The sequence below is a fragment of the Saccostrea echinata genome, unplaced genomic scaffold, assembly GCF_033153115.1.
Source record: "Saccostrea echinata isolate AGI-Se365-2 ecotype Australia unplaced genomic scaffold, CSIRO_AGI_Sech_v1 ptg000009l, whole genome shotgun sequence".
Classification (NCBI taxonomy): Eukaryota; Metazoa; Mollusca; class Bivalvia; order Ostreida; family Ostreidae; genus Saccostrea; species Saccostrea echinata.
Window position 1 is genome coordinate 13,366,214 of NW_026889758.1, and position 14,806 is coordinate 13,381,019.

Here is a 14,806-nt window from a genome sequence, read left to right on the forward strand (position 1 = left end):
AGAGGAAACTTAAGAATATATCAATATGTTAATTGTTAATTAATAAGTCTAGCTCTAACTAATGCATTTGTGTTGCGGACACTACATTAATAACTATATAACACATTCATGTATTATTTTCACTTTTTATTTCATTAAATATTTCTGAAATATGAAATACTTCTCCGATATTTAGCTCCTTTTATAATAAAGTTTATTAACTGGATTAAGATAACAAATGGTGATTTTTGTACAAGATAACACTTCAAACTTACTGGTATATATATATATATATATATATATATATATATATATATATATATATATATATATATATATATATATATATATATATGGGTTTTATTTTCTAGGCCAAAATACCATTTTTGACTAGCCTTTTTTATTTCCCTATAATATAATACCATTTACCGTACATATAGAACTAGTTGGAGATTAAGATGTTCAGTTTACGCCATTCAAACCAAATATGGTGTCATTTAGCAATATTTCAATATATTGTAGTGTCTACAACAATTTCAATACTGAAAAAAAATTATAGATTCCTCAGAAAATTCTTTAATTCATTGAATTTATCTACAAAACTGTTTGTTGTAACTTTTTGAATTGTATTAACGTAAGTGAAATCATAGACATTTTTTTAAACTGCATAACAATTATACATCAAGAAATATTTAATAGTCCTTGTTATGTGGTTATTTTCATCTCAATAAACCACATTCTACATCTTTTAATATTGTCCATTTTCAAGAGTTGATCCTGTGGTATGTAATTCAGCCTAGAAACGAACATTTATCAACAATTATTTTTATAAAAATGACAAAAGATTATTCTTATGGTTACTTGTAGTGTCCGCAACAAAAATGCCATGCATTTTCAAAGCTAGACAAGATGCAAACAAAGATATCCAGGATATTATGACAAATGTATTTGAAATTTAGAATCATTCAATTTAATTTTCACATGATAATTATATAGGTTTTATGTGTATAATTATAAAGGTAGATAAACTTATGGATGGGAGATAAATTAGGCAAAAAAATTAGCAAGTCATTAATATGAATAAAATTTTTGTTTTCAAAGAGAACCATAACATTTTTCGTTTATTTCACTGCAATCAGATACATAATCGAAACCTGCAAGAAGTTTGGAATAAATAAATATCTTTAATATTTTATTTTAGATAAAACAGGTGTAATGTAGTGTCCACAACACAAAATCTCACCCAAAATTTGACTTTTTTCATAAGAATGCTTATATAAAAAAAATTTGGGACTTGCGTGCAGAGGTATTGTACTTTCTAGAAAACGTCAATAATGTGCTGTATGACTTTTTTTGGTCCAAGTGCAACACAATTAGCACAAATACTGTGAAAATAGCAATTGCAAAACAAAGAATTCTGTCCCAGAATCCATCATGTACAAAAAAAAAATGATTTTTTTTTTACACTTTTAAATGAATTATCTTCTTTCTCTGGCAACTTTTAATCTGTGTGTTATAATCAATGCATGAAAACATCAAAACGTTCACTAGAATTGAGTATATCTCTTGCAACATAAGGGATTATTACTGGACAATCACAATAACTGCTAACTTACGGATTAAATCAAAGTAGAATGGGAACGACCCAGGTAAGGAACAGTTCAGTCGGGCCTTCTGATACGTCGTCCATTTGTTGACAAGTAAGCTACTTCCTCCAAGATCTTTCTACAAAGTAAAAAATTATCACAAAAATTAAAGTAACTTTTGATTTTCATTATTTTTCTTGGTTATTATGAGTGAATGTGTGCCTTACCTTACAAACCCTTGCAACTCTGGAGACCATTTTTTTCATGAAATTTGTGTACTCAAGAGCAATTTCCCGGAAGAAAAAGTAAACATCTTCACCCACATCAAAAGATGCCACAAACTGGGGTTCTGCAACAGTTATGTTTCTATATACCACCATTTTGGAACAAAATAATCTCCTTCTCAAAAAAATTTACTTTCTTATAAATTTATTGATGTCATTTGTAAGTTTCAAGAAGGATAACTCTGCTAGACTTCTATCAATGCTCAGGATCTAGTATATTCTTTTACCATTTAGCCAGCGGATGGGGTCTGCATTCTCCAGTTTTTCACTCATTTTTACACCATCTTTTACAAGTTGCGGTCTGGATATGGTGGCCTTCCCATTGTCAAGGATGGTTGCTGAGTAGAGGGCTGGTACGTCACCAGGGTTACCGCTGGCTACAGACACAATACAAATCAATATTGTTGTAAATACAAGTTACACATCTTCTGTTCTTGTTAAAAGTTTACTGAAACCTAGAAATTTCGACACTTTTCATATGGAAATTTTTATGAAATCAAATATTCCCAAATTCTTTAAAAAAAATTTTCTCTAGACCAGTAAACATCTCATAAGCAAGAAATCTATGTAATACATCAGTGTCAAAACCTATATTTTGCAGGGTGAAGAGATTTACACATTATGAGAGTTTCTGGAGCCATAGTCAGAGTTTGTTTATTCTGGATGCTGCTATATAGACTGCCAGCAGTGTTGTATAATTTAAGCAAAACTAGGTCACCCATTGCCTGATCTAGTTTCTGCAGATTATCAAAAATCAATAGACTGGATCAGATTAACACCATCTCACATTACAGCTCTTTTTAAAAACCATTTATAATATATAATGTAATAAAGGATAACATTTTGTTCCATTTTCTGGATAACAATTAACCCTTCAATCTAAAACTAAAAGCTCATGGCTTACTGAAGTTTCTTATATTAATACAATTTCTCAATGCATTTGAATATTTATTATTGTCTCTTCAAAACCTTCAAAGTGAAAAGCAATAACAGACCTTTGTCTGGAAAAGGCACATATCTTGGATCTATTTCAACCTGACATCTGCAGGCATTATCCTGCAGTGTCTAAGAGACTCAATAGAAACAAAGCCTACCTTTGTTCAATATATTATATTTCTGGCAGCAGTTGTACTTGAAAATGTGCTTTCATGATAATAAAATTACTCTTGATAATTTTAAAAGTACATGCAACCATAATTCCCAAGAGGTCTATCTAAGTTTTTGGAATTTGTGTCCAATCCCTTTGACATATTGTCAATAAAATGGGTGCGTATCATTACCACTACATTTTTAAAATTTTCATTACCGCTTCATCCACATTACCGCTACAAAAAAGGATACGTTACTGCTACATTTAAAAGTATACATTACCGCTACAATGCCTCTTTCGTTAGCCAGCGTCTTATGCGTGTACAATACAACATATATATATCTATACTACTATATTAAAATAATAGACTCGATTTTTTGGCCTTTAATACCGATAAATCGGAAGAGTACTGTCTTTTGTTTGATACATTTTAAACATCATTGGTACTTGAAGATTATCAATTTGTTTTTATTTTTTCTCAATTAAGCTTCGCTAATTAATAATCAATGAGAATTCCTCAAAAAATTCCGGAAATCATCTGGATTTTTTGGATTTTACAATCTTGCGCGTGCGCATTACATTCACGGTAAATAATCACGGTGTTCAAATCAATCTCCCTTGCAGAGTTATCCTTCGTTTCTCTCTCATACACGAATATGAGCCGTTGGTCGAGAGTATGTTCAAATCAGAGAAGACAAAAGTAAATACAAAGTAGATATATATTTGTTATTGTATAATTTCTCTAATAAGAAATCATTAATATATATGAACAGAATATATAGCAAATTTCCAATGAAAATTTACACGTATTTGTCATAGGCGTTAGAACGAGGGGGGGGGGGGGGAGGGGGGGGGCGGCTAAGGGGGCTTAGCCCCCCACCCACTTTTTTTTTGCAAAGATAGACATAATATAGGCATTGAAAATTGGGGCTTACCTTTTTTCGTTGGTTAAGCCCCCCCCCCCCCCCCCCCACTTTCAAATAGCCACCCCGCTTTCAATTTGCTTCTGACGCCTATGTTTGTATTATCGTAATCGTTTCTGAGTTTATATCCATACAAATGTGATATTGTGGCCACGTGGGTAATCATTCGCCATCTCGGAGACACATTTATTATATGCTATTTATATCTCTAGCCATCTCAACGGAGACAAAAAGCTCATGATCGTAGGAGCAACATTAATGTAACTCCCGATTTATTTTATCCCTCCTTTCTTTTATGCCTTTTTGAGGGGAACTGAAGGGGGGCCTGGTGTTACAACTCCAATTAGAATCACATCTTATAGTGAAGTAGGCATTCTTTTTCCCCCCAAAAGTTACAATAACTACTATATGAAATATATAACTACTATAAAAATAATAAAAGACTCGAATTTTTGGCCTTTAATACCGATAAATCGATAGAATACTGTCTTTTGTTTTATATATTTTAAACATCATTCGTACCTGAAGATTACCAATTTGTTTTTATTTTTTCTCAATTAAGCTTCTATTTTTATTACTTTTTCTATGTACTAATTCAAGGATATTACATTAATTTTTATCAAAACAGACACTCACAGTCTTTTACAGATTATATACCTGTCTATTACCTGTGTAGATATAAAGTATATGTAATAGCAGTGCTTAACTCTTTTATTGTTGAGGTCATATTTTGAACAAGTTGAGACCTGCAGTGTTAAAATTGTTACCAGCTTAGTACATTTCTTCATTTTCATTACTTTGCTTGATATGTATCAGCAGTGTGCTCAACTCTTTGCTGTTGTCATATTTTCAATGAACATCCATAATTTCTTTCATTAAATTTGTTCGGAAAGGTGAAATTTATGTAAGCTCCAGCGTGATTCGAACTCAAGACTTGATTTATAGCTAACTGGTGGTCAAACCCATTCTGCGCTACACCGTTACGCAACAATTTAAAAAAAACAAAACAAAAATAAAACAAAACAAACACACACAAAAAAACCCAGAATTATATTCACATTCATTGTTTATTTCAAAAATACCTTACGATATGAATTTGTCGATGTATCTATTTTGTAAATGTCCGATATGCACATGGATGCATTCATAACAATGTCAACCTGTGCATGCACGGGTCAAAGTCTAGTATATATATATATATATACACACACATTCCTATGACGTTAAATCGACTACAGACTCATACAGGCCTATACTCATTTTGATTAGAATTCAGATCCAAATTGTACTTCACTACATGGTGAGTGAATTATACTGAATGGAACTCAAATACCGTGCCATTGCTGGCCGATTCGGTATGTAATGGTAATGAGTTGTTGTTGGCATTAGCTCCTTTGATAAAATGTAGCGGTAAAGATCGCCAGAAAATTTGAGAAATGTAGCGGTAATGAGTTGAAATTTTTCGCAATGTAGCGGTAATGTTGACCTCCCAATAAAATATGTTCAAAACAACAAAACAATTGCCAATGCTGATTTCTCCTTTCATTGAGATCAGATTCTTCATACTCACTGACATAAACTGCAGTTGTGTTGTCCTTGGGGTCCCTTGGACATGCAGTGGCTTTTTGAGATGACAATATGCTTAATTCATTATCATTTATCTGAAATATATAAGTATTCATTCACTGTAATACTGTATAAATAATACAACAAAGACAATTTTTTAATGCATATTTATTTATACCTGAGCTACGCAAATGCCTTTATATATTTTGATATTAAACATATGAGTACTGGGAAAAGTGAATTTACTTTATAAGAAACTGTGATTTCACTCACCGTAACTTTATACTCGGAAGGCGTATTGGCATCAGTTCCACAAAAATACAGTGTGGCGTTATCAACACGAACAATATACTTAATGTAATTCTGACAGTACTCCTACAGAAACAAATAAGGAAAAAAAACAATTATTCAGGCATCCCGGATTCTTATTTATGACAGATAATTGTGATTGGAAGTGAAAAATTTAAGTAAACAAGGACTAGGTTTTTGTTTATACATGTAAACAGGCTACATACATGTAAGCCTGTACAATACTTACAACTGATTTCCCATTAAAAGAACACAGCTTTCTATTTTCATCAGAAGCCACAACCTTTTTTGTTTTCTATCACAAAAAATCAGAAAGAAATGATACAATTGATAGCACATGTCTTGTACATAGTATCTTTCATTACTATATTATGGCATTATCTTTATAGTACTTCAGGATAATAATACAACAAAAGCTTGGTAAAAAATATTTTGGAGTAATTTTGTTTTAATTTGCACTTGTATATTATTATTATTAGGTATCAAACATTGAAAACCCTGCCCAGGTTCATGTTAACCTTCAACCAGTATCAGTCACCTAGATCTTTACTCATAGTCTCCAGTTGGTACTCTTTACAGGGTTATTTTTCGCCCTATGTTATTTTTTCCCTTTCACATTTGCAAGCAATTTTGCCCCATTTTAAATTCGCCCAGTCACAGTTCTGTTTAAGAAATTATACCATGTTCTTTGAATTCGCCCCATTTTAAATTTGCCCATCTGTGAGTAGGGCGAAGGGCAAAAATAAAACAGGGGCAAAAATTTCCCTGTATACAGTACAGTAAAACATGTTTATAACAAAGTCCCGGTGAGGTTGGGGGGTTGGGGGGACTATTTTGCATCGTTATATGCGTAATTCCTTATATCTGTTAACTTTACAATATATTTTAAAGTCGTAAGGAATGAAAATCATTTCGCTGTAAGCGTCAATTTATTATAAGCATGTTAGCTATAAGCTTGTTTTACTGTATATGGTTTCAGATGGCTGGATAAAGTTTTCCTATTATCTATTTATATACAACATCATTGATCATTTCTATTCTATAAGATTTTATTGTACTCACCAGTCCACTTTCATCACTGATATTTTCTAATTTTAATTGTACTAAAAAATTCCTGAAATAAATTAAGAAATTTTACATTAAAACTAGAACAAGAGGTCCATGGGCCACAACACTCACCTGAGTAACTTAAGCTCTGCTGTACTTCAGATTTCCAAAAAGATTTTTATATTCCCATGAAAAATTGTGACCCCATATGTATTATAGCCCCACTCTAAAGGTCTCTGAATCAATTAAAACAAGATGGGAATTCTTTAATATCACTATGATTAACATGACCTTGCAATTATTCAATGAGAAGCAATTTCTTTACCTGTATACATGCATCATGTAAATTTTGATCCCTATTTTAGCTAACTCTAACCCATGGTGCATAATTTGAAAAAAAAAATCCACACAATTTGGGAATGTTTGCATATGTGTGACATGCTTGTGGTGCTTAAGATTTTCCCATGTAAAACTTTGATCCCCTATTGTGGCCCCACCCTACCTCTGGGGGCCATGATTTGAACAATTTAGAATCTACAAGAAGCTTTCACTTAGTTTCATCTCTTCTGGCCCAGTGGTTCTGGAGAAAAAGTTTTTTATTGACCCCACCCTATTTTTGCTTTTTTTAAATCTCCCCTTGGAATAGGACTTGGCCTTTTATTTGAACAATTTAGAATCCCCTCCACCCAAGGATGCTTTGTACCAATTTTGGTTAAAATTGGCCTAGTGGTTCTTGCAAGAAGTCGAAAATCTGAAAAGACGGATGGACGCCACACAACAGGTGATCAGAAAAGCTCACTTAAGCTTTCAGCTCAGATCTGAGCTCATAAAACATCCCGTCATAGAAGGGTGTATAAAAACTATTTGAGACTGGGAATCATTTGTTTAAAATGAAAATGATTATTCATAACTGTATACAGTACTCTGACTATGTTAAAAGTACACTGAAGCTAGTATCATTCTTCAGCAATCAACATCAGCAAGTTTTGGCAAAAGAGGATATGTGTGTACATATACATAGATATATAAATCTTGTGGTAAACTCAAATGTCCTGGACACTTTTCAAAATTTCTAAAATTTTTCTGCAAAAATGTCCCTTCACAGAATACATGCATTTCACAAATCACATTTAATTTTAGAGTGGTTCAGCGGGATTATGAATAAACAAAAGCTATCCTGTATAAATTTATAGATTTTGATGATGACATGATCTGGCATTAGATCATGTGTGTTGCCTACACTGTAGTTTGGTCACATGGTCGTGACTGGGTTTTTTGTAACACAATGTAATGTTAGTTACATGTCAGAGTGGTTTTAGTACGCTTACAGATTCAAGGAAAAATAATGACAAGTTAGATATAAAGTTAGATATGTATTCCCTCATTTGATAATCTTTATATGTTATCTGAATCTAGAGAGAAAAAAGGATGTGAAACAATGGTCAGCGGGTGGAAAAATTCAAACAAGATATTGCTCAAAAATAAGATGTGACCACAGACCAACAAAAAGTGACCCAATGGAAATGTCTATGTAAATGAAAATAAACAAGCATTCTGAGAGTATTGCATTAGCAATACTAGTCCCCTACCGGCAAGTGTAATCTGGTTCCCGTAAGAATTGAAAATGCCATAATTCCGTCAAAAATTAATGAAGCGGAACGAAATGCAAACTTGATCTATAAGTAATCAAGGTAAAGCCACATACCAAATATCAGCTCAATATCTACAAGCGTTTAGAAGAAAATTGCGGAAAAGCCCTAAAAATTGAAAAGGCCGTAATTCCGTCAAAAATCAATGAAGTGGAACGAAATGCAAACTTGATCTGTAACTCATCAAGATACACTCACATACCAAAAATCAGCTCAATATCTGCAAGCGTTTAGGAAAAAAGTGCGGAAAACCAAGTGGGACAGACTGACAGACAGACAGAGGGACAGACAGACAGACAGACGGACGGACAGAAAGACGGAAAGACTCGGAGGAAACCTATAGTCCCCTCCGGTTTCACCGGTAGGGGACTAATAAACATACCAATAGTGAGCCAGTTGATTTAACAATATCCTTCTAAATATAGTTTTACTTGGGCAAAGCACCAATAAAAGGTGTCTTTGTGAAATTTTCTTGCATTTGTAATTTATTATTAATTAAAGTCCAGCTCAATTAACACCAATAAATGAGTTAAATTAAGAAACCCAAAAAGTTGGAATAGTGACCCAATAGACCTGTTTATGTACACACACAGAGTGACCCACTGGAAATATTAAATAAATACATAGAGGATATTCAATGTTTTATAGTTGGATATGGAATTTATTTCATGAGTGGGACATGAATGGGAATGGATTTTTTTTTTATGTTTTCACGAGTGTGAAGCACAAATGAAAATATAAAAAATTCCTGTCTATGAGTGAAATTATTTTCAGTTTATTACATTTTCTTTGATTTGCCTCTGTCTTTTCGTAACACAGTGTTGTAGGTTGTGACATCATAATTGAGCAGTTGTAGAACGTCATAGCTAAGTGATTGCTAGATTGCAAGTTGTAAACATGGTTTTTAACAACAATCTGGAGAAACTTTGACCCAGTGGAGTTGTCTATGTACATGTAGATATAATCTTACCTAGCACCAACAAAGAGTGACCCAGTGGAGTTGTCTATGTACAAATAACTGTGGTCCCTGATGCTGTCATTTTGGAATGTCTTTATGACTAAATCTACAATATTATAAGGAGTAATCATCTTATACATTAAGTTCATTTCAGTAATAAAATACATTCATACATTCTTAATATTGATATATATGAGAAATTTAATATTATATGGACTTTTAAAGATCACAGTAAATCCAATACCTTTTTATTTCATACATTAGCCAAAACTCCAGTGGCTTAATTATATTTGTCAGAGTTGCAAGCAAGTACCATGGCATAATTAAAACTTAAAGGGCAATACCGGTAGTTTTCACAATATGTCTCCCTGATTCTTTAACACTGAAGAATTCCTACTGATGGTTAACAAGACAAAAGCTGAAAAAATGTTATTTAATTACAAACGTGTTTTCAGATAGAACAAAGTAAAAAATGGGGTTGGATCTCATTAAGAAGTTAAGCACAAGTTCTTATCCTGTTTATTTAAAACCATTTTTTTTAAAGCCAAGTAGACTAACTGACCACCCACAACTCTGCAGCATCTAAATCTAACCCAGCATCCAACAGTAACAATTATTTTATCCTAAAGAAATACGATAATCCAGTGAATTAATGTTATCTCTGAAAACACAGATCTAGCTAATTTGCTTCTGGCTCCTGGACAGTTTGTGTATCTTTACTAATGGGTCTCTGATTTGGAGGGACCTCAGCACAATTCACCCCCTCTCTGTGAAAACTATAATTCTCTTTGATACTTGATATTGCAACAAAATGTCACCACCCACACCATTTATAACCTTTATACAATTGTGTTTTTATTCATAATTAATTGAAATTAATGGAACATAAAAATCTTGTGTTTTTCAAATCTTAAGTTACAGAATAAGCTTTCAAGTTGACTGCAATGTGTGAGAAACTCTTAAGAACAAAGTCCTTTTCTTATGCAAAGTAAAAAAATATTTCTTCCAAAGCTAGTGATTCAGACTCTTTGGAACAGACCCAAAAAGCTTTAAAATTAATTTTTTTAATTGCTTTTTTTTTCCAAAATGACTCCAACTGCTAGGAACTGATAACAGTTATATCTGCTTTATTCAAGTTGATCAATTATCTTTCTATGAGCAATATAATCTGGATTAGATGGGTATAAATAAAAATTTTCATCTGTTCCACTCCCATTCAATGATAAGAATTATTTTACTTACTAGATTTAATACACTCAATAATGCAGCTGGTGTAATTAATATTTAAGGACATGCCCAATTTATTCTATTGTCCAAATAAGATGATCTGTCATAACATTTAATAAAGCAGACTTCCCAGTATATAAGTGTAAATAATCTATAAATCCAAGGTCAATCAAATTTGGTTCCATTTTGTCTATAATCACTATAAATGGGACCTTCAAAAGCAGTAATTCTATATTGCATACAATGAAAACTTCTCTATACAACTGGCCTTCTTTCAATCCAACTTCATTCAAATTTTGTTTGATTTTGACATTGAATTTCCAAGGTTGTAAGTATATATATGGAGTGTTAATAAGAAGTACTTCTAATAACTCCTGTAGAAACATTTCAGGGAGCCGACTGGGGTTTTATTGTGTGAAAACTACTATAGAGAAACTCTTTAATTTTATACCATATGTACCTTACATTGACTTCAGAATACATGTATATGCCAAGTTTAGTGAAAATCTACCATCTGGTTATTTTTTTAGGGACCATCTCAAAATACAGGTACATTTACTATAAGATTATATAGGAAAATGGCATTTTTTCGCACTTTGGAGCAAATTATACAAAAGCTACTCTAGACTTTTTGCTCAAATTATATTATTTGATGGGTAATACTATATTGTACATTTTACGAAAGAAACACAAAATTCTACTGTCTGGTTTCCAGAGGGGACGTCTCAAAATGTAAAAATTCGTGATATTTCCCTGTTTTTCTGGAGTACAACAAAACATGTCAGATACCACAGATTTACATAAAAAATAACAAATATGATTTGAGATTCTCAATTTCCTATGTTTAAAATTTCAAGAGCATCTATTTAATACTTTTTATTTTATGACATAATTAATGACCCCACTTAAAGAACCTCGGTTATTCATAACGTCAAAAACACACTATTACGACGTCTATCTACCCATCATTTGAAAAATCGTTTAAAAATCAGTTTTTCAAAAATGTAATTAGATTTTTAACCTGATATTTCCTAAATTTGTTAATTTTTATAAATTATGTAAAAAAAAAAAGTTGCTTTAAAAGAGCAAATACGCTTTATTTTACTGTGCTGTGCAAAGTATTGCGCAATGAAAACCCCAGTCAGCCCCCTTAAGTTAGGAATGATCCATCAAAAGCCAAAACTAAACAAGGACTGGTCCACATAAAGTGATATTAAACAAAGAATGGCCCACCTAAAACCAATACTAAACAAAGAATGGCCCACCTAAAACCAATACTAAACAAAGAACCAATACTAAACAAAGAATGACCCACCTAAAACCAATACTAAACAAAGAACCAATACTAAACAAAGAATGACCCACCTAAAATCAATACTAAACAAAGAACCAATACTAAACAAAGAATGACCAACCTAAAATCAATACTAAACAAAGAATGGTCGATCTAAAATAACAATACTAAACAAAGAATGGTCTATTTAAAACCAATACTAAAAGAATATGGTTCATCTAAAACAAATGATAGTCCATCTATAGTTGATTTTTAACACAGGTCCACTTTAAACTTATACTAAACTAAGAATAGTCCTCCTAAAATCTCAATATTTTAATTACAAGTCACAGCTAACTGATTGTAGTCTGAGGATCTTCCTGAAATTTTGGATGGAACAGATAGATTCATATCAAAACATCTGTTCATAAATAAAATTTTCAAGTACAACAACTGATCATGTATCTTTCATCTAGTACAGAAGCACAAAGCATTAACACTTTTTTTAGGAAGTACACTGTATATTTATGTGAAGTTCTTAAATCCTGTTTGAATGTTTATTTATTATGTTAAAGATCTATATGCAAAGTTCTCCACATGGCCACATTACTCATGTTTTAAGCTCGTGTCTACAGCTTTTTTTTTTTAATAATCTAAAAATTTAAAGATTATCTCATAAAATTTAGGTAATATCTACTAAAATTCTATAAAAAAAAATGTTTATACAGTAAACAATGAACTAGTGCATAATTTATATATATTTTTAATTATAAGTATTCCATGTATTGATCTTTACAAAAAAAATTCACTGAATCTGTCATTTAAAATTACTTGTCGACATGATATCTGGCTGGATGCCTATATGTAAGGAAAAAAATCTGCTTTCAGCTTTCAAAATTCTACTACATGTATAGATGCTGTTAGATAATTTTAATCTATAAAATGACAGTATACTTCAAACACTGAATTTTCCTCCTCACAAATCTCTAAATTACAGGGAGATCTATTCTGTCCTGATCTCTGAAATATTTTTATTAGAAAATTATCTGATTACTGGCATATAAGTAAAATGACATTTATTAACTGGACCCCAAAATGATTTCAAAATAATGTTGATCTTTTATGATGACTAAATAACAATGTTAAAATGCAGACAAATTTTTCACTCCAGAATATTTTATCAGGTATATAATTTCATCATTACAAAGAGAATATAGTACTGTACATTGAAAATTAAACATTGTCTTGCTATAAAGCAAGGTGTTTCATGATCATTAAATGGTGCATATTGGATGGGTTTGGGTAATGCACCAAGATCATGGAAAAAAAAATTAAAATCACTACTTGATGCAATTTATTCTAAATCATGCTAGTGTATATGAATCTTATGAAGACTTAGTATAATTTAATAAAATCAATCCTATAGTTCATTACTTCAGCAATCTCTTGTAACCTCCCCTGTCTGGTTCTGTCCCTACAGAGCATACAACCTGTAACAGGTTACTATATATAAATAGGGAAATAGTGCATTATTTATTAACAAACCCATCCAAACATTTGTATCTGCAAGCTTCCTTGAACATTGTATTTAGTTTGAGAGTGTCTGGAAATGTTGTGGAACTGAATTTCATTAAACAGCTAACTTGTCTATTGGTTTGGGTGTTATTTGATTGTCACGCTGCATTTAACCTGATCAGCTTGATTTCTGGACATCATTTGTCTCCCTTGCCAAGAACTGAATGCAATGTTCTGGATGTTTAATCTTTACGTCAAATAAAGCCTAACAAGAACATAGTTAGATTTCAGATATTTGAAATTGAATGGCTGTAAGACTGATTGCACTTACAGCTATCACCAAATGTGATAAGAAAGACGTCTGTACCCATATACTCTCTACACATGTTGCCAGTATGTCTGTATGTAATATCCTAATAGAGACACATTTATGCTTCTGCTTGGGATTGGACCCAGAACCTCTAGTATGCCAGTGCAAAGGATAAAGTTAGTAAGAAGCCATGCAATGTGTTAACTACAAAACTAAGAAGGTAATCTTGCAACTCGATGGTGGTCTTGGTGGGTCATGTTCTTTTCATTAAAGTTTTTCCAAGGCTAGCAATATAGCAATGATTTTTGAAGTTGTGACTCTATACAAACCCCATGATATGATACATACATGTATCTTGATAAACTGTATATATATCCCAATATGCAAATCACTGGATAAAATGTTTCCCAATGACTTACATTTACCGTATATACTCACCTATAAGTCGGTCCGCCTATAAGTCAGTTGTATTTTTTTAAGGTTATTTTGGAGGGATTTGCCATTGACCCGCTAATAAGTCGGGACAACTTTTTGCCAGAATCAGTTGACAATTTCAAATCAATGCTCTAATGTTTTAACCTGGTTTTGATTAATTATATTTTTAGAAATGATGCCGATATTTAATTTTAAATCATTAAGAAAAATACATAATGCACACTTCACATAAAAATAAAGTTATTAAATTAAGTAAATACTTATACTTTATGTATAATCTTAGAATACATAATTGATATAATATATCCAGACTTTGTTCAAAGATAATCATGGGAAATGTTTATAAAATACTATATTTCGCCGTCCATTAAAATACTAATCTTTTTATGACTCGCCTATAAGTCAGACATAGAGTTTTGGACGAAAATTTAACTCCCAAAAAAACCGACTTATAGGCGAGTATATACAGTAAACACACCTAAGTACTTTCCATTTTGACATCTTTGCATGCAGTCATTTAAAATAAACCTAAAACTATTTGATTTGTTTTCATCAGACATGGAAAATGTAAAGCTAACTGGTTACTTGAATGAGAATTTTTTTAGTTTATAATTAACTTGGTTATGTTTATGATAAATATCATTTTGCATCTGCA

General features: G+C 31.8%; 1 protein-coding gene across 3 annotated transcripts in view; it reads right to left on the reverse strand.

Annotated features, from left to right (window-relative positions):
• The window catches only part of LOC133181807 (semaphorin-2A-like), a 71,926-nt gene that overhangs the window by 31,504 nt on the left and 25,616 nt on the right, over window positions 1–14,806 (reverse strand). For all 3 annotated transcript variants that reach the window (XM_061316412.1, XM_061316415.1, XM_061316413.1), the window contains exons 3-10: window positions 9,404–9,497; window positions 6,800–6,851; window positions 5,967–6,032; window positions 5,702–5,803; window positions 5,433–5,523; window positions 2,077–2,226; window positions 1,793–1,914; window positions 1,596–1,704 (exon numbers count right to left, since the gene is read on the reverse strand). In XM_061316412.1, the coding sequence (XP_061172396.1) occupies window positions 1,596–1,704; window positions 1,793–1,914; window positions 2,077–2,226; window positions 5,433–5,523; window positions 5,702–5,803; window positions 5,967–6,032; window positions 6,800–6,851; window positions 9,404–9,497 (786 nt within the window). The remainder of the gene's footprint in view (window positions 1–1,595; window positions 1,705–1,792; window positions 1,915–2,076; window positions 2,227–5,432; window positions 5,524–5,701; window positions 5,804–5,966; window positions 6,033–6,799; window positions 6,852–9,403; window positions 9,498–14,806) is intronic.